Here is a 23,570-nt window from a genome sequence, read left to right on the forward strand (position 1 = left end):
TGCGTTAATATACTATATTGGTGTTTTTCTTTCTGACTCACTTAACTCTGTAGAATAGGCTCCAGTTTCATCCACCTCATTAGAATTGATTCAAATGCATTCCTTTTAATAGCTGAGTAATATTCAATTGTGTATATGTACCACAGCTTTCTTATCCACTCGTCTGCCGATGGACATCTAGGTTGCTTCCATGTCCTGGCTATTGTAAACAGTGCTGCGATGAACCTTGGGGTACACGTAGACACAGTAAATTTAAGATACGTAATGGGGGAAGTGAAAAAAAGTTTTCATGCTCAATATTAAAATATCAAAAAATTAATTATGGCAAGAGTGAACAACACTGTTTCTGTTGATATAGTTTGAGCTCAAAGAATGATTTTCATTACTGCATCTGTGTACTAATGTATATTAAACATATTCAATTTATATAAGACTTTTCACTTCATTGGCTTCACAAGACTCAAAATTTCAAAATACAAGAGTTGAGAACTATAATCTGTAACAAGAAAATTTAAAAGTGCTGTTGGAAAACTTAGGGGGGAAAGAGTTTCATCCTTTTTTTTTTTTCATTTCTTTTTATTAGTTGGAGGCTAATTACTCTACAATATTGTAGTGGTTTTTGTCATACATTGACATGGATCAGGGAGAAGGCGAGGGTGGGATGTTTCTAGAGAACAGCATCATCCTTTATTTTTAAGGAGAAGTCTGTATATTATAAATACAAACAGTTGTATCATTGAGTACAGAGTTCACGTTGCAAACATTCAACCATGTTCATCACACATCTGATGATATAAAATCAAAATTGCTTTTAAAAGCTTGTCTTTCACTGTTTCTATCATGAAAATCATGTCATTACATTTCAGTGACACACTATTGTTTAAAGGCTCCTTTTAAGCAATAATAGAACCCAATAATTTTTAACCAAAAGTGTATCTTATAATCCTGTTTGCTCTAGGATCAATAAACACTATACTAAGACATGGCATTTAGACATGAGGTATGTCTAAAACCCTTAAAGAATACAATAGAAATAGGCAAGACATTTAGAATGTTTTAATCTTTCTGGTTAACACCATTTGTATTAGTAATTGCATTGTTGTAACTTTTAGCATTTCACATAACTAGTCAGTAATACGGATTTTTTTTTAAGGGTGGGAGTACGAACAGAAGGATAGGAGATGCAAGGTTTCATACTTCTGTTTTAAAAAATCAAAAATCAAAACTACTTTCTTCTCTGCATCAAAACTGTACCACAAACTTGCAGGTCATTTTCGTTTTAATCCCATGACTCATCATCTACTGGATTAGGAGCTTGTGATGAAGACAACCCTGCTGTGTTCAAAGAGCTCCTGCGGAGGTAATTCTTAAAAAAGAAACAAACAAACATTTAATTTTATGTAGCGTTCAAGTTACACTACCTAGACTGATAGCAAGGACTCAAGCTGTCTACCATTTCTTCCCCAAACAAAAAATTTCATTCTCACTGAATCCAATCTATTTGACAAAAGGTCCATATCAACCTAGGAAGTTTAAATTGCAGAGTATTTCAAGAAAAAAATGTAAGCCAATAGTTTTGGCAAATGGAAAACAAAGCTCTTCACTTTAATGAATAAGCATAAATACTTAATGACTAGTATGCCCATTGTTTCTGTATAAAAATTATGTTGCCTAGACTGACACAATAGAAAAGATATGTAACCACACTGCTATTATCTCATCTTACCTAATAATGTGGTCAGAATTAAAAAAATAAAGAATTACTACGAAAATCTCAGAAGATCCTAAATTAGAATTTAAAATGGGAAAGGAAAGTGTTTGAGCATAATTAAATTAAATCCCTCCCCTTTAAGACCAAAACTATATATGTACATAAAATTTTTAGAGAAACATTAATCTTCCAAGCTTGAAAATAATGGCTTAAGTTATTGTTATAGTTACTTCACAATATTAAGCGCAACATTTACAAAGAGTAAATAACAAAAAGCCAATTTCTAAATTTTCCCCCTCAACTAACCTTTCTGGTATCAACTGGTGCAACCACATTTCCTCTTGTCCTACCACTGAAGCCAGGACCATATGTACTAAAGGCAATTTCTTCTAACCAGGCAGGAACATCCTGTTGAGCCTTAAAAAAAAATTAACTTCATAAACAACATGCATAAAGTCTCAAAAGATTTACATGTTTACTTTTCCTTCAAAAAAGCAAGAGAGTTCTACAAAAACATCTTCTTCTGCTTTATTGACTACACCAAAGCCTTTGACTGTATGGATCACAACAAACTGTGGAAAATTCTGAAAGAGATGGGAATACCAGACCACCTGACCTGCCTCCTGAGAAATCTGTATGCAGGTCAAGAAGCAACAGTTAGAACTGGACATGGAACAACAGACTGGTTCCAAATAGGAAAAGGAGTACGTCAAGGCTGTATATCATCACCCTGCTTATTTGACTTATCTGCAGAGTACATCATGAGAAACACTGGGCTGGATGAAGCACAAGGTAGAATCAAGATTGCCCAGAGAAATATCAATAACCTCAGATATGCAGATGACACCACCCTTACAGCAGGAAGCAAAGAAGAACTAAAGAGCCTCTTGATGAAAGTCAAAGAGGAGAGTGAAAAAGTTGGCTTAAAGCTCAACATTCAGAAAACTAAGATCATGGCATCCAGTCCCATCAATTCATGGCAAACAGATGGGGAAGCAATGGAAACAGTGAGAGACTTTATTTTTTGGGGCTCCAAAATCACTGCAGATGGTGACTACAGCCATGGAATTAAAAGATGCTTGCTCCTTGGAAGAAAAGCTATGACCAACCTAGATAGCATATTAAAAAGCAGAGACATTACTTTGCCAACAAGGGTCTGTCTAGTCAAAGCTATGGTTTCTTCAGTAGTCACGTAAGGATATGAGAGTTGGACTTTAATGAAAACTGAGTGCCGAAGAATTGATGCTTTTGAACTGTGGTGTTGAAGAAGACTCTTGAGAGTCTCTTGGACTGCAAGGAGATCAAACCAGTCAACCAGGAAATCAGTCCTGAATATTCATGGGAAGGACAGATGCTGAAGCTCCAATACTCTGGCCACCTGATGTGAAGAAGTGACTCATTGGAAAAGACCCTGATGCTGGCAAAGAGTGAAGGCAGGAGGAGAAGGGGACGAAAGAGTTGGCATCACCAACTCAATGAACATGAGTTGGACTAAGCTCTGGGAGGTGGTGATAGACAGGGAAGCCTGGCATACTGCAGTCCATGGAGCCTCAAAGAGTCGGACATGACTGAGCAACTGAACTGAAAATCCATATATATAAAATGTCCGCTTTCAATGACAAGGCAAGAACACTATCCACTCAGTTTTAAAAATTAAAAACTTACATCTGATAGCACTTTCACTAGAGGCTGTGCTAAATGGCTATCTGATTCCAGATCAAAAAAGGAAATAGCTCTGCCAGTATTTCCACAACGACCAGTACGCCCAATTCGATAAACATATTCATCAATGGTAGAAGGAAGATCAAAATTAATAACATGCTGAACATTTTCAATATCCAGCCCTCGTGCAGCTACTGAAGTAGCAACAAGAACGGGGCACTTTCCACAGTGGAAATCTCCAAGAGCTTGCTCTCTTTCTCTCTGTTCACGATCACTTGAAAGAAAACAAAGCATGTATTAGAACAGCCCTTAAGAAAATTATTAAAGAGAACCATTACAGTTCAACGGATAGATTTTTTTAATAACAGTAAAAAAAATAGCAACATTTAACATTAATGTCTACTTCTTACATACAAAGTATTATACTAATTTCTTTGAAGTCATCATTTAATTCTCACAATAACACTTTGAGGTTAGGACGATTAACCCCATTTGCAGATGAAGTAAGGTGACAGCTAATACCTACAGCCAAAATACAGACTCAAATATGACAAACATCAAATCTTACCCACTAATAAACTCTGTCTCGTTTTGACAAAAAATAAACAACTACCTGATCAAATGCTTTCTCAAAAATTACTGATTTTTTAAAAGTATAATCTCTGAATTCTACATATTCACTGATTAATATTTTAGATCTTCTAGTAAAGTGCCAATGAAATTGTGTTAATATGACATTTTTGAGGACTCCAATGGAAAAAAATCTCAAGCATGGAATAGATTTAGCTGAATAAACACCTAGATCTAAGGATCAGAGAGACTTTTAAGTGAGATCGCTTGACAATCATGATGAGGAACCTAAGATACTTCTAACTCACCCATCCCTGCCACTTGGTTCTTATAAAACTTAAAAGATGAAGAATAATAGTTAGATCTTGAAATCCTAATTCCAGGATTTTCTACTAGTTAAATATACCAACATTTCTTAACAAACGGCAAATAGAAGTTCCCTCCTTACTAGGAAATCATCATAACCTACTCACCCATGAATACTTGTTGTTGATATTTTTTCTTGACAAAGCAAAGTGGCAATAAAATCTGCTTTTTTCTTAGTTTCAACAAAGACCATAGTTCTTTCATCACCTACAGACAATGAAACATTCAAATTACAAAATTAGGAAAAGAAAAAAATGCATAGGGTGAGTAGGAAACTGTCTTATCCACCACTATATTCCCAGCACCTAAACTCAGGCCTGATAGGTAAGAGCAATTCCAATATTTCCTGAGTGGATGAATGTCAAAGATCGAGAGACAAGGACTTTTTTCTACTTTATGACTAAAGAAAAAAAAAAGAAAGAAAAACAGCTGCTTGCCCTTTGCCTTCATAGGCCAACCAATAAGTAGAGACTTAGGGAAAGATAAATGGTATCTACCTGCCAACTCTTAGCAGTTCCAAATTTGGCTCAGGCCCTTCATTTCCCTCTCTATAAATAAACATCTTTGTTCGTCCCATGGTCATAGACTCTTTTATTCTACCTTGACTGCCAGAGGCATTCATAACAATTGCATTCAACCCAGGGCTGACAAACTCGACAATATTCTATGTTTCAACATTATCTCAATTCAAACCCCTTAATCCCCAATATGAGGCATCTTTGATTTCTTTCTCCAGAAATAAGAGGACTCTGCTAACAGATCAGATATGTACACTGGAGAAAGAAACCAAAGATGCCTCATATTTTTGTGTCTGAACAACTGGAGTGAGTCTGAGTCACTCAGTCGTGTCTGATTGTTTCCTTGTGACCCCATGGACTATAGCCCACCAGGCTCTTCTGTCCTTGGAATTCTCCAGGCAAGATACTGAATGGAACTTCCTAAGTGACATAGTAGGATTGCAAGAAAGGGAGGTGTTACAGGTGACATTTAATCTCAGATATCAGACACCCAGGTAGGAAATCAAGAGAATAACTGGTACTCACAGTAATAAATGAGCTATATCCTTGAGACATAGTCATTTTATTAATGAGTCATCATTTTATGTTTTATCAAAAATTAATCTTTCAACAGTTTTGGAGATCATCCATCAAGATGCCCAATGCCACAACTGATTCATTTGATACAGTCAGGTACATAATACTACTATGCAGCTTAAAGCCCTGATCTCATCTTTTCCTGGTCCCCCAGTGTGAATCCCAAAATGGTAATAAAAATTTAACTCCGCTGACACTTTCTCTGTTTTTCCCTCTTCTAAAAAGTTCGGATTTTTTCCTAGTTCAGGTAATAAGCTATATCCCTTCAGTGGCAGAGATAATGAAAATTTAGTTTTATGATCGGACCATTTTGTGATCTCTGTAGATGGATTAATGAATTACAACTACTTATTCTGTGAGGTGAAAAATAATACAGAATTCATTTTGCTGGTCCATTATGAACTAAAGTTAATTAAGAATCTAAAAAGAATACTAGCTCTGGTAGGCAAATTGCAGTTTTTTGTATTTCTGTGTACATTCTTGACCTATAGCTTAAGCGACAGAACTGAAGCTATCAGCTCTTTATGTATCTATAATTCAGAAAGAGGTTTATCTACCACTGTACATAATCTTTATGTTAATACTCTATGGACAAGTATTAACAAACATAAAGCCTCTTAAAGGAGCTCAATTCTGACTGGTTTACACAGATAAATTAGAGAATTTATAGAAATCCATAATTCTAAAAACTATGATTCTAAAAATTCCAGAAATCTAAAAGTCCCAGAAAATAGAGAAATTGACTCACAATACGCTAACTATTGGAGAAGGAAATGGCAACCCACTCCAGTATTCTTGCCTGGAGAATCCCATGGACAGAGGAGCCTGGCAGGCCATGGTTCATAGGGTCACAGAGAGTGGGACATGACTGAAGCCACTAAGCACCCACTCTATATCAAATTAAAAACTCTTCCTATAGCAACTAAGCAGAAATATTGTAAGATTCCAAGTTCTCATAAATAAGTGAAACTTTTGATAAACAAGACTAACTTAATAACTTTGGTTTTAAAAATATGCATGTCCTTGCTCCAATTTATCAGTGTTAAGTAGAAAACAAACATATCTTACTTTACTTGGGTTTTTCTAATGTATGAAGATTTGCCAATCAAATTAATATTCTACATAATGTTTAACTGTATGAAAATGTAAATCTGTGTTCAACTAAACTGACTATTCAACATTATCTACTGTTTTGCATACTGTCATCTGAAGATTATTTCCAGGATCTTATCTTTATGGTTAAGTTAAAACAGTAGACTATACTGAGTTAATTAAATTGATGATCACTGAATATTTAGGATAGAATTTGCTTGTTATTTTTCATATATTATAGAGAGGAAATATCTTTGAGTCATAATAAGGAAGATACTGAATTTTGCTACTTTAAGTGTAAAAGGATATGTGTGGTGTAGAAAGTAGGATAGAAAGTTCATGAGTTCTGGAAGTCAGCCTCAATGTCTCTGTATGGTATCTCTCAACTGTCCATCCCTGCCTCTAGTTTTCTCTATGAAACAGAAGTGAACTTTGGTTAAAAGTAATAATTAACCTAAGTGGTCGAGACTATACAAGGAGTAATACTGACCAAGAGGTATAAACTGTTTTTTTTTTTTTTTTTAATTTTTTTTTCATTTATTTTTTTTTAGTTGGAGGCTAATTACTTTACAATATTGTAGTGGTTTTTGTCATACATTGACATGAACAGCCATTTTTGCATTTATTTTTCAAGGAAAGAAAAAGCAAAATTTCCCTAAAGTTGCAGCTCTCAAAATTTTGGTCTATGACTCTTTTAAACTCAAAAATTATCAACAATCCCAAAGAGTTTTAGCTACGTGGGTTGTAACAACTAACATTTACAACCCTGAAAACTAAAACAAAAAAGTTTTTTTAAATATTTACTGGAACATTCTGCATGTTAAAATAATTTTAGTATAATTATGAAAATTGTTTTTACCTCACAGACTCCTTGAGAGCATCTCAGGGAACCTGAGAAGGATTCATTTTGTCCTAAAGTGTCAGTTTGTTCCAGAATATGAAAAATGCACAATGAAAGATAAAACTTGGAAACTGAATTTTATACCAGTTTATAATATGTGACTATTAAAAAAAAAAAAAAAGCTATGTGCTTGTCTTAAGTCACTTCAGTGGTGTCCGACTCTTTCCGACACCATGGACTGTAGCCAGCCAGGCAACTCTGTCCATGGGATTCTCCAGGCAAGAATACTGCAGTGGGCTGCCATGTCCTCCTCCAGGGGGCATCTACGTGACCTAGGGATCAAAACCGTCTCCTGCATATCCTACACTGCAGGCTGATTCTTTACCACTGAGCCACCAGGAAAGCCCCCCAAAAAAAGAAAAAAAAAAAGGATGAAATATGTTAAAATGTTAACAAATTCAATCAATTTGCATGGAACTATTTCCTGATTTCCTGTTTAATGCCTTTACTTACAATATGAAAGGTTCTTCTTTCTTCTTTCTGTTCCTTATAATCAGCCTATATAGCAGAGATTCTTTTGACTTTATTATGTCTTTGGTTGTTTAAAGAGAAAAAGACCTTTATGAAAGAGCTTTTGTTCTTTATAACCACGTTATCTTCTACTCTTATTTTTAAATGCTTTGTCACTTCAATTAAATTACTGCCTAAGAACTAAGTAATCTTACACTAGTAAAATGTTCAACTCTCTTCTGACAACTTTTGATTTTGTCTTTTTTAAGATCAGCTATAAATTTAGACCTAACAAAAGCAAAAGATATTAAGAAGAGGTGGCAAGAATACACAGAAGAACTGTACAAAAAAGATCTTCACGACCCAGATAATGACGATAGTGTGATCACTCACCTAGAGCCAGACATCCTGGAATGTGAAGTCAAGTGGGCCTTAGGAAGGATTCACTACAGACAAAGCTAGTGGAGCTGGTGGAATCCCAGTTGAGCTATTTCAAATCCTGGAAGATGATGCTGTGAAAGTGCTGCACTCAACATGCCAGCAAATTTGGAAAACTCAGCAGTGGCCACAGGACTGGAAAACATCAGTTTTCATTCCAATCCCAAAGAAAGGCAATGCCAAAGAATGCTCAAACTACCGCACAACTGCACTCATCTCACATGCTAGTAAAGTAATGCTCAAAATTCTCCAAGCCAGGCTTCAGCGATACGTGAACCGTGAACTTCCAGATGTTCAAGCTGGTTTTAGAAAAGGCAGAGGAAGCAGAGATCAAATTGCCAGCATTCACTGGATCATCAAAAAAGCAAGAGTTTCAGAAAAACATCTATTTCTGCTTTATTGACTATGCCAAAGCCTTTGACTGTGTGGCTCACAATAAACTGAGGAAAATTCTGAAAGTGATGGGAATACCAGACCACCTGACCTGCCTCTTGAGAAATCTGTATGCAGGTCAGGAAGCAACAGTTAGAACTGGACATGGAACAACAGACTGGTTCCAAATGGGAAAAGGAGTATGGCAAGGCTGTATACTGGCACCCTGCTTATTTAACTTATATGCAGAGTACATCATGAGAAACACTGGGCTGGAGGAAGCACAAGCTGGAATCAAGATTGGCAGGAGAAATATCAATAACCTTAGATATGCAGATGACACCACCCTTATGGCAGAAAATGAAGAAGAACTAAAGAGCCTCTTGGTGAAAATGAAAGAGAAGAGTACAAAATTGGCTTAAAGCTCAACATCCAGAAAGCTAAGATCATGGCATCTGGTCCCATCACTTCATGGCAAATAGATGGGGAAACAGTGGAAGCAGTGGCTGCTGACTTTATTTTTCTGGGCTCCAAAATCACTGCAGATGGTGACTGCAGCCATGAAATTAAGAGACGCTTACTCTTTGGAAGAAATGTTATGACCAACCTAGATAGCTTATTAAAAAGAAAGACATTACTTTGTCAACAAAGTCCATCTAGTCAAGGCTATGATTTTTCCAGTGGTCGTGTATGGATGTGAGAGTTGGACTGTGAAGAAAGCTGAGCATCGAAGAACTGATGCTTTTGAACTGTGGTGTTGGAGAAGACTCTTGAGAGTCCCTTGGACTGCAAGGAGATCCAAACAGTCTATCCTAAAGGAGATCAGTCCTGGGTGTTCATTGGTAGGACTGATGCTGAAGTTGAAACTGCATTACTTTGGCCACCTGATGTGAAGAGCTGACTCACTTGAAAAGACCCTGATGCTGGGAGGGATGGGGGGCAGGAGGAGAAGGGATGACAGAGGATGAGATGCCTGGACGGCATCACCGAGTCGATGGACATGAGTTTGAGTAAACTCTGGGCGTTGGTGATGGACAGGGAGGCCTGGCGTGCTGCGGTTCATGGGGTCAGAGAGTCAGACACGACTGAGAGACTGAACTGAACTGAACTGATACTACTATGAAATAAGGAAACCTATACATTTTAAAAGCAGAAGAGGAAAGCTACCAGATTTAAGTTAATGATTAGAGAGATAAATTTATATGAACAAAATATATAAAATATGATATGCAGCATAACATTTCTATGCAAAGTAAAAAGAACCCAAGAATAATAAATTATGAACTATAAAACATTTACCCTTTCAAATAATATAGAAGTATACCAATAGTGCTTACATGCTGACCTCAAAGGTTTCCCAAAGGGAAACCAGCACTTTTGAAACACTATCTTCAGCTGAATTATTCTCAAACGTCATTCCATAAATTCACATATAAAAAGTTTTAAGCACTTGTCTTCCCAGTGCACCAAAGTGCTCGGGGCTGGTGTACTGGGAAGACCCAGAGGGATCGGGTGGAAACGGAGGTGGGAGGGGGGATCAGGATGGGGAATACATGTAAATCCATGGCTGATTCATGTCAATGTATGGCAAAAACCACTACAATACTGTAATTAGCCTCCAACTAATAAAAATAAATGAAAAAAAAGTCTTAAGATAATTATACTACAAATGTACTCTAACTTCACCAAAACCATGTATTACTCATCTCCTGTTGCATTTGGAACTTCAATTTATACTGGGCATGTTATCTGACATCTCTGTATTTCAGTGCCCACAATCTTAAAATGAGGATGACAAACCCCACCCTCAGAAGGTTGTTTTGTGAATTAAATGAGTGAACACATGTAAAACAATCAGAGTAGTATATGGCCCAGAGCAAATATTATTTTGCATGCAACAGTACATGCTATAAAACATATCATGAAGTAAAAATAATAACATTTCTCAAACTCAATATGAATATTTGTTTTTTTTTTTTTTATTAGTTGGAGGCTAATTACTTCACAACATTTCAGTGGGTTTTGTCATACATTGATATCAATCAGCCATAGAGTTACACATATTCCCCATCCCGATCCCCCCTCCCACCTCCCTCTCCACCCGATTCCTCTGGGTCTTCCCAGTGCACCAGGCCCGAGCACTTGCCTCATGCATCCCACCTGGGCTGGTGATCTGTTTCACCGTAGATAATATACATGTTGTTCTTTCGAAACATCCCACCCTCACCTTCTCCCACAGAGTTCAAAAGTCTGTTCTGTACTTCTGTGTCTCTTTTTCTGTTTTGCATATAGGGTTATCGTTACCATCTTTCTAAATTCCATATATATGTGTTAGTATGCTGTAATGTTCTTTATCTTTCTGGCTTACTTCACTCTGTATAATGGGCAAAAAGTTTTTTTTTATATAAAACTCAGAAAAAACTGAAGACTAGAAGCCTTTTAAAAGCATTTCCAAATCAACTTTTTCTTATTGTTGGAAATTAGACAGCTTCTTGCCTTTTTATTCCCCATTCCTAACACTGACTTCAAACTGAAACAGACAATTAAAATGGAGGATGAGGAGAAAGGATCCATATAATACATTTAGCCTGTGAGGCAACAAAAAATATTAAAATGGCCATATTATAAAATTTTATTTCTAGGCACAAACCAAAGCTATCTCAATCAAACAAAGAAATACAACTTTCCATAAAAACTGACTTTTTTTGAAGGGAGGGATAGAGTTTCTCATTAACATTGTAAGGAATAGAATTAGACCTTTAAAATCCCTTCTAGCTCCAAAATTCTTTGACTATATGAATACAGGAAGCCTTAGAGAGCAAAAACTGGGAATTAGAAATACAGCAAAGTTAGTACTTTTAGTGGAGTAAATACAGCTTGATGTAAAGATACGTTACTAATCCTTTCTATTTTCTAAAACAAGAACATATATATTTCTGCTGGAATAGTTTTTGGTCAAGCACTGTTAAAAGTCTCAAACTCCTCCTATTTTTTTTAACATTTATAGAGGAGAAAGGACTATGCTGCTGCTGCTAAGTCACGTCAGTCGTGTCCAACTCTGTGTGATCCCATAGACGAATCAAATCATAATAAACAGAACTTTAGAGGAAGAAGAAACAGTGAAAACTTATTTAACTCATGCCAAATAATCTTAAAGTCATTTCTAAAAGTAATTTTTGTAAAAATCAAAATCATGACAAAAGATAATCAACATAAGATATACCTATGTTTTGTAGAATTTCAACAAGTTTTTCTCTTTTTGAGTACTGGCCAACTTGAAGAATGGTCTGCTGAACATCTGTACATGCGCCACCCACTTGTCCAACGGCAACAAACAAATAATTTGACTTTAAAAACTTCCCAGCCAACCTTGAAAGACAAAAGAGTAATCCATAACTTATTCTGTTCTATTAATAATAATAATATTCACTGAATTTCTGCAAGTGTTACTTCAACATTTATAAGCCAGATTATAACTTTTATAAGCCAGATTATAACAGTCATAATAAGAGATGGTAAATATTACATCATCCAAGTATTACGTTCAAATATCATTGTAAAATGTTAGCATTTTTTCAAAACATTTATTACAAATGAAAAAGTCTGTGTCAAATGATGGGTAAGTAATTTCAACTGGAAGCCCCGACCACATGAAACTATACAAAATGTGTATACAACAATAATAAAAATATGCTAAACTATCAGACTACAACAAGAGGAATTTTTTAATTAAAGATTAAAATGCAAACCTACAGCAAAAATTCTGTTCTTCATTCATCACCTTCATATATGTTATTTAAAAGAGCTGTCCCTGAAAATATGAGCTGTTAAATTAGTATACTCCAAATGAACTATAATATTCTGAGCAAACCAGATCTTAAGTCAATGCTTTTCACATCATGACACAGAAAATGATAATACCTGTAGAGCATAACTGGTGAAAAAAACGAGACCAGGTGAACAGACCAGGGGCTAGGCCACACCAAGCTGCAGATGCTCTCCCCAAAGTTTGAGGGTATCAGCATCCTGACACACACACGATTCACGGATAATATATCATGAAGAAGCCCTGCTTTAGATCACAGAAACATGGGGTGGGGAGAAGTGGAATTGCCAATTACAGAGCAAGTTTGGGAGGAAAAAAGAGAGGTCATGGAGCAGTCCTCCTCTCTCCTACATAGTGATTTCTTACTTTCTAGTCATCTCCTAGCATATCAAGAAAATAGCTCAAACTCTGCAGATCTAGAATCTTAATAAATCACTGCTGCTTCTTTTTCATCTGCTCTCTTACCATAAAAGAAAAACTTCTTGTTCATACACTACTTCTAGAGTCAAGAACCCTTTCATCCAGGCACAAACCTTGACATTATCTGAAATTCTTAATTATCAATCATCCTTTACACTCATTAAAATATATACTGAGTGCCTCATGTGAGGTATATGTGGTATAAGGTACTGTGTGTATAAAGATGAATATGATGGTCTCTGCCTGTGTTGCTCATATCAAACAGCATAAATATAGCTATATAAACGCAATTACTATAATTTAAAAATATTTTATTAAGTTTAATATTTACATGTTTTAATTAGTCAATGCTTTACTACAGTAAGTTAGTGCTACAATAGTTAACATTGATTGGACCTTACTATATTACAAGAAAACTGCAAAGTGTTTTAAAGAGTTTCTTTCAAAAGACAGAGGGTTCCTTTACAAGACGGGCAGGAAATGGATGAAATGATGTCTATTAATTCATGTCATGAATTAATGTCTACTGATTCATGTCAATGTAAGGCAAAAACCACTACAATATTGTAAAGTAATTAGCCTCCAAGGAATAAATATAAATGGAAAAAAACTAAAAAAATAAAAAGAACCATTAAAAATAATTAAAAAAAATAAACCTTTTTTAAAGTTTTTTTTTTTTTTTTTTTTGTAAAAAAGAGTCTTCAAGTTTAAAGCTTGATCTAAGGAAGCAGCAAGCAAGAACATGAAATAGGGATGACTAAGGAAAAGCATTCTATGCAGAAGGAAAGAAGAAATAAGGATAAATAATGAAGAGGAACAGAATTTGGCTTGTGTAGCCAATAGAAAATACTCTAAATAAACCAGAAAAACATGATTCCAAGGAATAAAGTGGCAAATGAGGCAAAAATTGTCACATATAGAAGTATTTAAAAGTTGGTTAGTCTGTGGAAATGGAAAGACATGGGAGAATTTATTTTAAATAAATGGCTATAAAATCAGACTTAGTTTTGCAATTTTAACAGCCCAAAGGTCAAACTACAGACATCTTAGAAAGCTACTATCAATGAGCAGAGGGGAACTGAAAAGGACCTAAAATAAGGTGGTAAACAGAGAAGAAACTAACAAATTTGCAATATTTTAGAGATAACTGCCAAGTTGAATACTTTTGAAGAGCAGAGTTAAAGGAATATGAGGGAGGAATCAACATGCTTCAAATGACTTTGGTTTCAAAAGACCTCGAAGCCAACAAGGAAAACTGGAAAGATAAAAACAGGGAGTTGAAGAAGAGGTTCAATTTTGTACCTGATGAACATGAGTTACTGGTAATTCATCGAAGAGGAAAAATAATCCTGAAGAGTTAAATCTAAAAGTCTGAAGCCGAGGAGAGAGATTAAGCATACAGGTAATAATCAGGCTGTTTTTTTTTTTAATATTAACTTATACAAGTTCTTCATGTATTTTGAATATTAATCCCTCATTGAACATATTGTTTACAAATATCTTCTCCCAATCAGCACACTGTCTTTGGGTTTCTTCATGATTTCTTTCATAGCGTAAGACGAACAACCCAATTTTTTTTAAATGGGCAGAGGTCCTGAATAGACATTTTCCCAAATAAGACGTACAGATGGCCAATAGGCACATGAAAAAATGCTCAATAACACTAATCATCAGGGAAATGCAAATCAAAACTACAATGAGATATCACCGCACTCCTGTCAGAATGGCTATTATCAAAAAGACAAGAAATAACGAGGGTTGGCAAGATGTGCAGAAGAGAGAATCCACATGTACTGATGGTGGGAGCGTAAACTGGTACAGCCACTATAGAAAACAGAATGGGCATTTTTCAAAAAATTCAAAATAAAACTACCTTAGGAAGCAATTCCACTACTGAGTAGATATCTGAAGAAAATGAAATCACTAAAATGAAAAGATACCTGTTTCCCAATGTTCATAGCAGCATTATTTACAATAGACAAGATATGAAAACAACCTAAGTGTCCATCAACAGATGAATGGATAAAGAAGATGTGGTACACACACACACAATGGAATATTACTCAGCCATAGAAAATAATGAAAATTTTGCCATCTTCAATAACATGGATGAATCCGGAGGTTAATTATACTTAGTAAAATATGTCAGAAAAAAGCAAATACTGTATGGTTTCACTTGTAAGTGGAATCTAAAAAATAAAACGAAGTGACAAACATAACAAAACAAACAGACTCAGATATTGAGAATAAACCAATGGTCACCAAAAGGGAGGGGGCCAGGAGAGTAGTAAAAGAGGTGAAACGGATTGAGTTACACACTATGCGGTATAAAATAAGTTACAAAGACAGAATGTACAGCATAAGGAACATACTTCACATTTTATAACTTTGTATGGAATATATTTTATAAAATATTAAATTACTAAGTTGTACACTTGAAACTAATGTAAGATTGTAAATCAACTGTACTTCAATCAAAAATTACAGGTATAAGTTTGGGAGTGCATACAGGTAGAAATGCAAGCCAAGGATATGGATGCCACAATGGTTCAGGGAATATGCAGAATGTGAAAAATGGACTTCAGATGGAATAATAGGCAATTTATAACATTTAAAAGCAGATAGTAAAGCAATCATTCGGTAGGAACCAAAGATCTTTATGGAGTATGTGGGTCTGGGAACCAAGGGATACAAGCTAGAGTGGCCCATTTACCATCACTCCCAGTGACCCACATACTGTGCTCACTGCACCAACTGTAAGTATTGGAGGTCTTGGTTCCCAAAGGGAGAAGAACAGTTCCACCAGAGAAAACAGGAGTTTTACTGAACTGTATAAGCCAGACCTGCTGTGTGGGTACTTCAGGTTCCCTCTTGCTAAGGGATTAGCAGGCAGAAAGAAGAGTCACCATTCTAGCAGGAATAGGTCATGCGAACCTCAGAACTCACAGACCACACAGTGTATATATGATACTCAGATATCTGTCAACAATTAGTACACACATTTTCTAACACAAGTTCAATTCCCCCAAACTCTATAATTTGGGGTCAAAGAGGGGGCACCACCATAAAAATAATTTCATTTAGTAAGCACTTACTAAATCCTGGCGAGGTGCTACGTGCTCTCATGTTCTCACTCACACAACCACATACACTCTAATAAAATGTGATGCTAATGCAAAGCCAGGAATTAAGGTAAGAAACAATGAAAAATATAGTAAACTTTTTAGAAATACTTTTCCTTTTAAACTATCCATGTTATAATCTCTCAAGAATAAGATATTCACATTGTTTCTCCTGCTGTAAAAGCATTTTAGTACACAGCAGCCACTTCTAAGAAGAAAAAATTTACCTTTGAATTTCTTCTGGAAAAGTTGCACTGAACATAAGGGTCTGACGCTGTTCCTTTGATGGCATTCCTGGGCAGGAAATTAACTTTTTCATCTCTGGTCCAAAACCCATATCCAGCATGCAATCAGCTTCATCCAAAACTAAGTATTTGACTTGTCTGAGACCAATCTTTTAGGATATTTTCAAGGGTTAGAGCAGAGAATGCATACTAGTTAGTACAGTAGTTGATATATTAAATGAAAATATTCTCATCAAGTCTAACTATTAATATATTCTCAAAGATGAAGATTAGAAATCAATGCATACAATGATGAGACCACTGTTATGGTTAGCTAGTAGTATTAGTGTTCATTTCATTTCTCAATTTTGTCTTATAAAACATTTCATAAAACTGAAAGAAACCAAAACATTTAGATCAGTATTACACAATAGACCTTTCTGTAATCACTTAACTATTCTATATCTTCAATATTAGCCAGGAGCCATATGCAGCTATTAAGCACTTGAAATGCAGTTAGTGTGCCTGAAGAATGAACTTTTAATTTTATATCAGTTAAAATGTAAATATCCACATGTAGCTAGTGACTACTGTATTGGACAGCACATATCTAGATTATATCATCTGATCAAGTCAGGCTATTTAGTGTAAGAAATAAAATTTCTTAACAGCATGACATTATCAAATGGCCTATAACTGACAAATTTATTTCTAATGCCTTTAAACCCTTAATAAATCCCCGATTCTCTAACCACTCAGCAACAAATGGAAAACTTTTCTTACCTATCATGAATATTTAGTGCTAAAAACAGAAGCACATATTTGCAAAAAGAAAACAAGTGATTTTGTTACCCTATGGAAGATGGGAAACAAGGTGCGAAATCAAGGTGAATTTCTCTGGATACTCTTAATAAGTACCATAAGAAAAATTCCTTTCTGCAGAAAGAGCATATTTTTAATAATCCCTTTAAAGAACAGCCTTAAAAAGCAAATCAGGGTCATGAAAGTGAACTGAAAATACTGATACAGAGATGTAATAATGTGGTATGTGAATACTGAAAATAAATAGCCCTAAAATCGCTCTCCAAAGACAGAAACTTAACAATCCTGGATAATATCACTCTCACACTTAAAATAGGAGACACAATTACTGATACCACAAAGGTTTTCTTCCAGGGGAAAAAAAAAAAAGATTTCCTCAAGACATATACGAAACTAGAAAAAAGCATTGACTTCATTTTTCTCCCAGTAGAGTGGGTCTAGGATATGGATTCTGGATTCAGCTCCAGATTCTAACCCTATCACTTACTAGAGCTAACTTAGAGATTAAAATAAATTACATAATCTCACTAAAAGTTTGTTTTCCCAAGTATAAAATGGAAAATACTATTTACCTATTTGTATTAAAAGAAAGCATTCAAGGAATCAGATGGGAGCCTAATATACAAATGGTGCTGTAATGAACATACATGTCTTTACACAAGTTTCTCTCTTTCCCAAACAAAACAATTACTAGTCAATCTCACAACACTGTATCCCTCTAGAGCTTACCTTTTCTTTGCCTATGATATCCATCAGTCTCCCAGGAGTAGCACATAATATATTACAGCCTTGTACTATTTGTCGAATTGAATGCCTCAACTGGGTTCCCCCATATGTGACAACTGCTCTTACGCAAGTCCTATTGACAATAAAAATAAATGTCATTTTCTAGTTGCTTGAAAATTAGTCATTTGTTTTTAATGAGATGTAAAATGAAACCCATGAAGAAAAAGCTAATACATTCAACATTCTTTTACAATTCTTCCCAGAAAGTTGAAAAGCTGAGGGAAAAAAAATTTGCAACCTGCCTGACAGAGCTCTTCAAAAACAATGATAAACACAACCAACACCCATACAACAGGCCAACAACATGAACAAATGTTCATTAAAAATACAGACGGTTTTTAAACACTTTAAGTTCAATATTACTTTTTAAATCAATAAAGCAAAACAAATGAAGTCTAACAAAATTTTCCCTTAAGTGTGATAATGCCATGTCAGCCAGTGTAGGGAAACTGGCACTCAGGGGGATAAACTGATATAATCTCTTTCACAATTTTAGTCTCTATTAAAATTTTAAAACTTATTTTTCCCAAGAAATTCACATATAGGAATTTTCCCTTCAGATATATCCCCACAAAGGGGTAAAGATGACTGTGTAATATATTCACTGCTAACATGATTTTTAGTATCAAAAGACTGAAAATTATCTAACAATAAAAAACAGAATTATAGGCCTTCCGTACAAAGAACACTGAGCATCTATAAAGATGAGTACAGTTCTATAGTACGTGTTAGCTCCAACATATACCATTTTTTTAAAGGATGGCAACCAAGCTTAGTATGCTAAGATTTGTTGAGAGGAGGATTAAAGTGCATACATGTGCACCAGCTCTTTCTATACTATTTCACATAAAACCATAATAGTGTGTAAACTTTGAAGAGGAGGATTAAAGATAGACAGTTAGACACTTCCCAGTTTTTTGCCACAAAAATGTTCCAACAAATATCCACATACTAATACACATTTTGTACATACATATTATCTGAAATATCGTTATTGTTTTTTTTAAAAGAAAACTTTTATCTTTTACTTGATTTAAAAGCTCGAAGAGCAACACAGTACATGGGGGTCAGTAAGAAATAAACACTGGTATAAGCAATGTACATCTACTTCTTACAAAAAAAGATCTGTCAAGCTTGACATTAAAAGAATTTTAATAATTTTAGTTTTTTCTCCTCTAATTTCAAATAAACTGATTTATACAAATTAAAAGCTGAAGGTTCTAGATCAAAAGCTCTAAAGAACTGTACAGAAAAAGACTAATATACCAACAGATAAATGGGTAGACAACAAATGGATAATTCACAGGGAGAATGTACAAAGCATTCAAAAAGTAGTTCAACCTCTCAATAACCAAATAGATGAAAACATGAAGATAGCTGTAGTGATTTTAAAATATGTACACAAATTCTTCAATACACCTTCCTTTAAATATAGATCCTAACTCCCTCCTCCAAAGATGTGTGCAAAGCTGGCTTCATAGCTATAGAACCTGTGCTGTAATACAGAGTCCTATGCTTAAAAAAGACCTGAACTTGGTTTAATATTCTATTTGCTGCTTTAAAATTCATCATAATTTTTTAACAAAGGACCTTGTACTTTCATTCTGGGCTAGTTCTCGCAAATTATATAGCCAGTCCTGACGATGAGCTAGATTTAGTGACCTGTTTAGTAAGGAACAGAGTACAGCAAAAGTGACTGCAACTGTCTTACAAAAGTCACAGAAACCTCCTCCTTGCTCTTTCTCACTGACCCTTCAATCTAAGTGAAGCCAGCTGTCACTTCCTAGAGACAACCATTCTTACAGAGAGATCCAATAAAGCCAGATGACTGTAATTCTGGATGACATCTTGTCTGCAACCTCTTGAGATGCCAAGCCAGAAACACCCAGCCAAACTGTTCCTCAATTCCTAACCCTCAGAAACTGTAAATAATATGCATTGTTTTGAGCAACTAGGTTTTAAGGTAAGCAGCAACAGATAACTAATCCAATACCAAATAGTGGCAAAGTGTATAGTGAAGTTGGCATTTTCAAATACTGCTGGTAGAATGCAAGCTTTAAAATAACTTCATATTTTTTTTTTAAATAACTTCATATTTTTTACATTAAATCTATAGAAACAACTTAAACCTCCCAAATAGAGAAATAAAATACAAACACATGGACAATCTTACAGTCATTAAAAATTACGTCTGATTGTTAAATAAGCAGTTATCCATTTTATGAAGTTACGGGTTAAAGGAGAGAAAACTATTAGGAACACCATAAACTCATGTTTAAACATATACTTAAACACTACCAGAAAACACATGAATATGTACACTGTCTTATCGTTCTACTTCTATCACCATCTGATTTTTAATAAGCATTTTAAAAAATAGATTCTATAAACAAGATTATGAAAAAGTCAACTTCAGTCAGGTAACACCACATTAAATTATATGACTGCATTCTTATTCATGTACTGAGTTCCTCCCAAAATAAATACAATAATCCTCTAAAGAAAAACTTGTTTGTGAGTGGCATTCCAGATGTACTTACCCAAAAGAAAATTTTCTGGCTTCCGAGTAGATCTGACTGATCAACTCTCGAGTTGGTGCTACAATAATACACTCTGGTTCCTGCAGTTCTTTAGAACGACTGGCGGTTATTCCATCACGCATCATATGAGCCAAAATTGGCAAGAGAAAAGCTGCCTAGAAGTTAAATTGCATACCTTACAAATTTATAGGGCATCATCCTTTTCCCTATGGCAACCTATTCCTCATGTCTTTATATCCCTTAGCTGCTTCTTTCATCTTTTTGATAAATTTAAAATGCAAAAGGGAAATAATATTTATTTCAATGAGTATCTAATACTTTGGTCATCATTCTCATATTATACAATATAAAATGTTTGATAAAGTTAATCTATCTTATGAAACTATCTTTTGTGCTTTTTAAAAAACAAACGCAACCAAAGATTCTACATAAACAAACAGTAACTTATTTTGAGAGGTAAATGAGGAATGTAGCATTTAGTATAAATGATTCCTTTTGAGGTAGAAATCAAATCAGAATGCATGACAAAAGTGGTCCACAAAACAGAGCAAAAATTGGGAAAGCATTCATTTGACTTACTAAAGATATCACCCTCATAAATGTTACATATGGCAAGAGAAACTTTGTGCTACAGTTTTCTTATTAAATAAGACACTAAAATCTACCTCCAAAACCACATTTAAGTCACACATTAGCTGCTATATGGTACAGCTTATTTTCACGTATTTTTCCTTTCAACTCTACTATGGAGAATTTTTAAGACTAATATAGTATGAAGCAAGACTAGGATCCTGGAAATGACAGTCTTGAATGCTCATCTCATGGAACCCTATTTAATTCACAAATCTCACAGTTTAGTCCTAAGACCAACTTGGTCCCATCAGAGATCTTTTAGAAATAGCATAACCAGAGGTCACTTCGTACTAAGGACCAGGTACAGTACACAGACAACAACAGTACATACAGCTATTTCTCATTCTCTTGACTCCAAAACTGTATCAGCTATTACACTGTTGTTGTTAGTCGCTAACTCGTGTCCAACTCTTTTTGACCCCATGGACTGTAGTACGTCAGGCTGCTTTACTATCTCTCGGAGTTTGCTCAAACTCATGTCCACTGAGTTGGTGATGCCATCCAACCATCTCATCCTCTGTCGCCCCCTTCTCCTCCTGCCTTAATCTTTCCCAGCGTCAGGGTCTTTTCCAATGAGGTGGCTGGCTCTTCACATCAGGTAGCCAAAGTATTGGCGCTTCAGCATCAGTCCTTGCAGTGAATATTCAGGACTAATTTCTTTTAGGATCGATTGCTTTGATCTCCGTGCTGTCCAAGGGACTCTCAAGGAGCCTCCTCCAGCACCACAGTTTGAAAGCATCAATTCTTTGGCTTTCAGCCTTCTTTAAGGCTCTCACATCCATACATGACTATTGGAAAAATCTTAGCTTTGACTGTAAGGACCTCTGTAAGCAAAGTGGTAAATTTCTGCTTTTTAAAATGCTGTCTAGGTTTGTCATAGCTTTTCTTCCAAGGAGGAAGTGTCTTTTAATTTCGTGGCTGTAGTCACCGTCCACAGTGATTCTGGAGCCCAAGATAATAAAATCTGTCACTGTTTCCACTTTTTGTTTTCCATCTATTTGCCATGAAGTGATGGGAAAAACTTTACCTTACATAAATTATTTTTCCCATGCTCTTATAATCAAAGGTCTCATAACCTTTGGTGCTTTGACTCTCAGTTATTAAGTATTATGTCCCACAGAAGGAGCTGAATACACTTAGAAACATCTATGAACTGCAAAACACTACTCTAGAAATAGTTCAAAATTCTTTCGTCAAAAGTACACAAACTTCAATAAAACCAGAAATCAGAGACAAAAACATGAGTATTTATGACAGTTCACTAAAATCATCTACTTGGGAAGAACCAAAGTTCAAAAAGTGACAGTTTGAATACTAGGCTAAATACATGTAGGGAAGTGACTTACAGTCTTTCCAGAGCCTGTCTGAGCACAAGCCATCAAATCTCGTCCTCCTAGTATAATAGGAATACTGTATTTTTGCACAGGAGTAAGCTTAGTATAACCAGCTTTAGCAATGTTTTTATTCAATATCCGACAAAGATTAGCTTCTTCAAAAGTCTAAAAAAAATCAGGGGGCAGTGGTTAAATGCCATGTATCATACACTAGTCATGCCATAAACATATTCCATTTCAATTAGTTTCAAGTTGTTAATTCTACTTTATATCATACATATGCCCCCATTCAAAAGTAATATCTAGAACCTCTATGCGACTACTTGATAGAATTAAGGAATATTCCATATAGACAGTGGCTCTAAAACCTTTTTCAGCCCCCTTAAAACCTGTGAGATACAAATAACTCTGATCAATAAAAACGGTTCATTATCAACAGGGAACTCTGGGCTCCCCGATTCCTTAGAAAATCACTCCTCTAAGATGCACTTTCTCACATACGTAGAAAGCAGAAATACTGAACCTTTAGGAAAAGTATCCTTTTTAATAAATTTACATCAAGTTTCCATCCTAGTGTGAGGAGGTGGGGAGGAAATATAGTACCCTCCCTTTCAACACAGCAATGAATTATAATGTAGATGTTAGATATGATTCTAAATTTCTCATTAAATACTAAAGGTGAAGTTTTTGTATTCTTTAATATCAACTTAAGGAAATGTTCCAAATTTTTAAAAAAGAAAGTTTGTCTCACAGTCATTACAGAGACAATTATTACACTGACCAGAATTGCTGGTGGTGGATCATGTCCAGATACTTCTACAAGAATAGTATCATATTTGTCAAAGTTTATGCCTGTCTGATAATGTGCAAAGATGGAGTCCTCATCTTCAGGTGGAGGAGGTGGTATGTAGGTCACTTTTCGACCTCAGAATTTAAAAGAAAATTTACATTATAAGGATTAAGATAAAAATAAAAGAGAAAACAGACAAAAACCAACAAACTCAAATTCAAAACAACATGCAAATTCCTGGGCTTTGCTGGTGGCCCACTGGTAAAGAATCCACCTGCCAATGCAGGAAATACGAGTTCAATTCCTGCCCCAGGAAAATCTCACATGCCACAGAGCAACTAAGCCCATGCGCAGCCTGTGCGCTAGAGCCCAGGAGCTGCAACTACTGAGCCTACGTATCACAACTACTGAGGCCCG

The 23,570-nt window shown here is 35.3% G+C and overlaps 1 protein-coding gene across 1 annotated transcript in view; it reads right to left on the reverse strand.

Moving 5' to 3' along the window:
- Nucleotides 1–621: 621 nt before the first annotated feature.
- Nucleotides 622–23,570, reverse strand: part of LOC133053041 (probable ATP-dependent RNA helicase DDX4) — a 95,152-nt gene continuing 72,203 nt past the window's right edge. Inside the window, exons 13-22 of the mRNA XM_061137826.1 lie at nucleotides 23,145–23,287; nucleotides 22,376–22,528; nucleotides 20,397–20,551; nucleotides 17,800–17,929; nucleotides 16,252–16,418; nucleotides 11,880–12,025; nucleotides 4,417–4,516; nucleotides 3,377–3,647; nucleotides 2,018–2,128; nucleotides 622–1,366 (exon numbers count right to left, since the gene is read on the reverse strand). Of these exons, the coding sequence (XP_060993809.1) occupies nucleotides 1,280–1,366; nucleotides 2,018–2,128; nucleotides 3,377–3,647; nucleotides 4,417–4,516; nucleotides 11,880–12,025; nucleotides 16,252–16,418; nucleotides 17,800–17,929; nucleotides 20,397–20,551; nucleotides 22,376–22,528; nucleotides 23,145–23,287 (1,463 nt within the window). The 3' untranslated portion in view covers nucleotides 622–1,279. The remainder of the gene's footprint in view (nucleotides 1,367–2,017; nucleotides 2,129–3,376; nucleotides 3,648–4,416; nucleotides 4,517–11,879; nucleotides 12,026–16,251; nucleotides 16,419–17,799; nucleotides 17,930–20,396; nucleotides 20,552–22,375; nucleotides 22,529–23,144; nucleotides 23,288–23,570) is intronic.

This window comes from Dama dama, chromosome X, assembly GCF_033118175.1.
Source record: "Dama dama isolate Ldn47 chromosome X, ASM3311817v1, whole genome shotgun sequence".
Classification (NCBI taxonomy): Eukaryota; Metazoa; Chordata; class Mammalia; order Artiodactyla; family Cervidae; genus Dama; species Dama dama.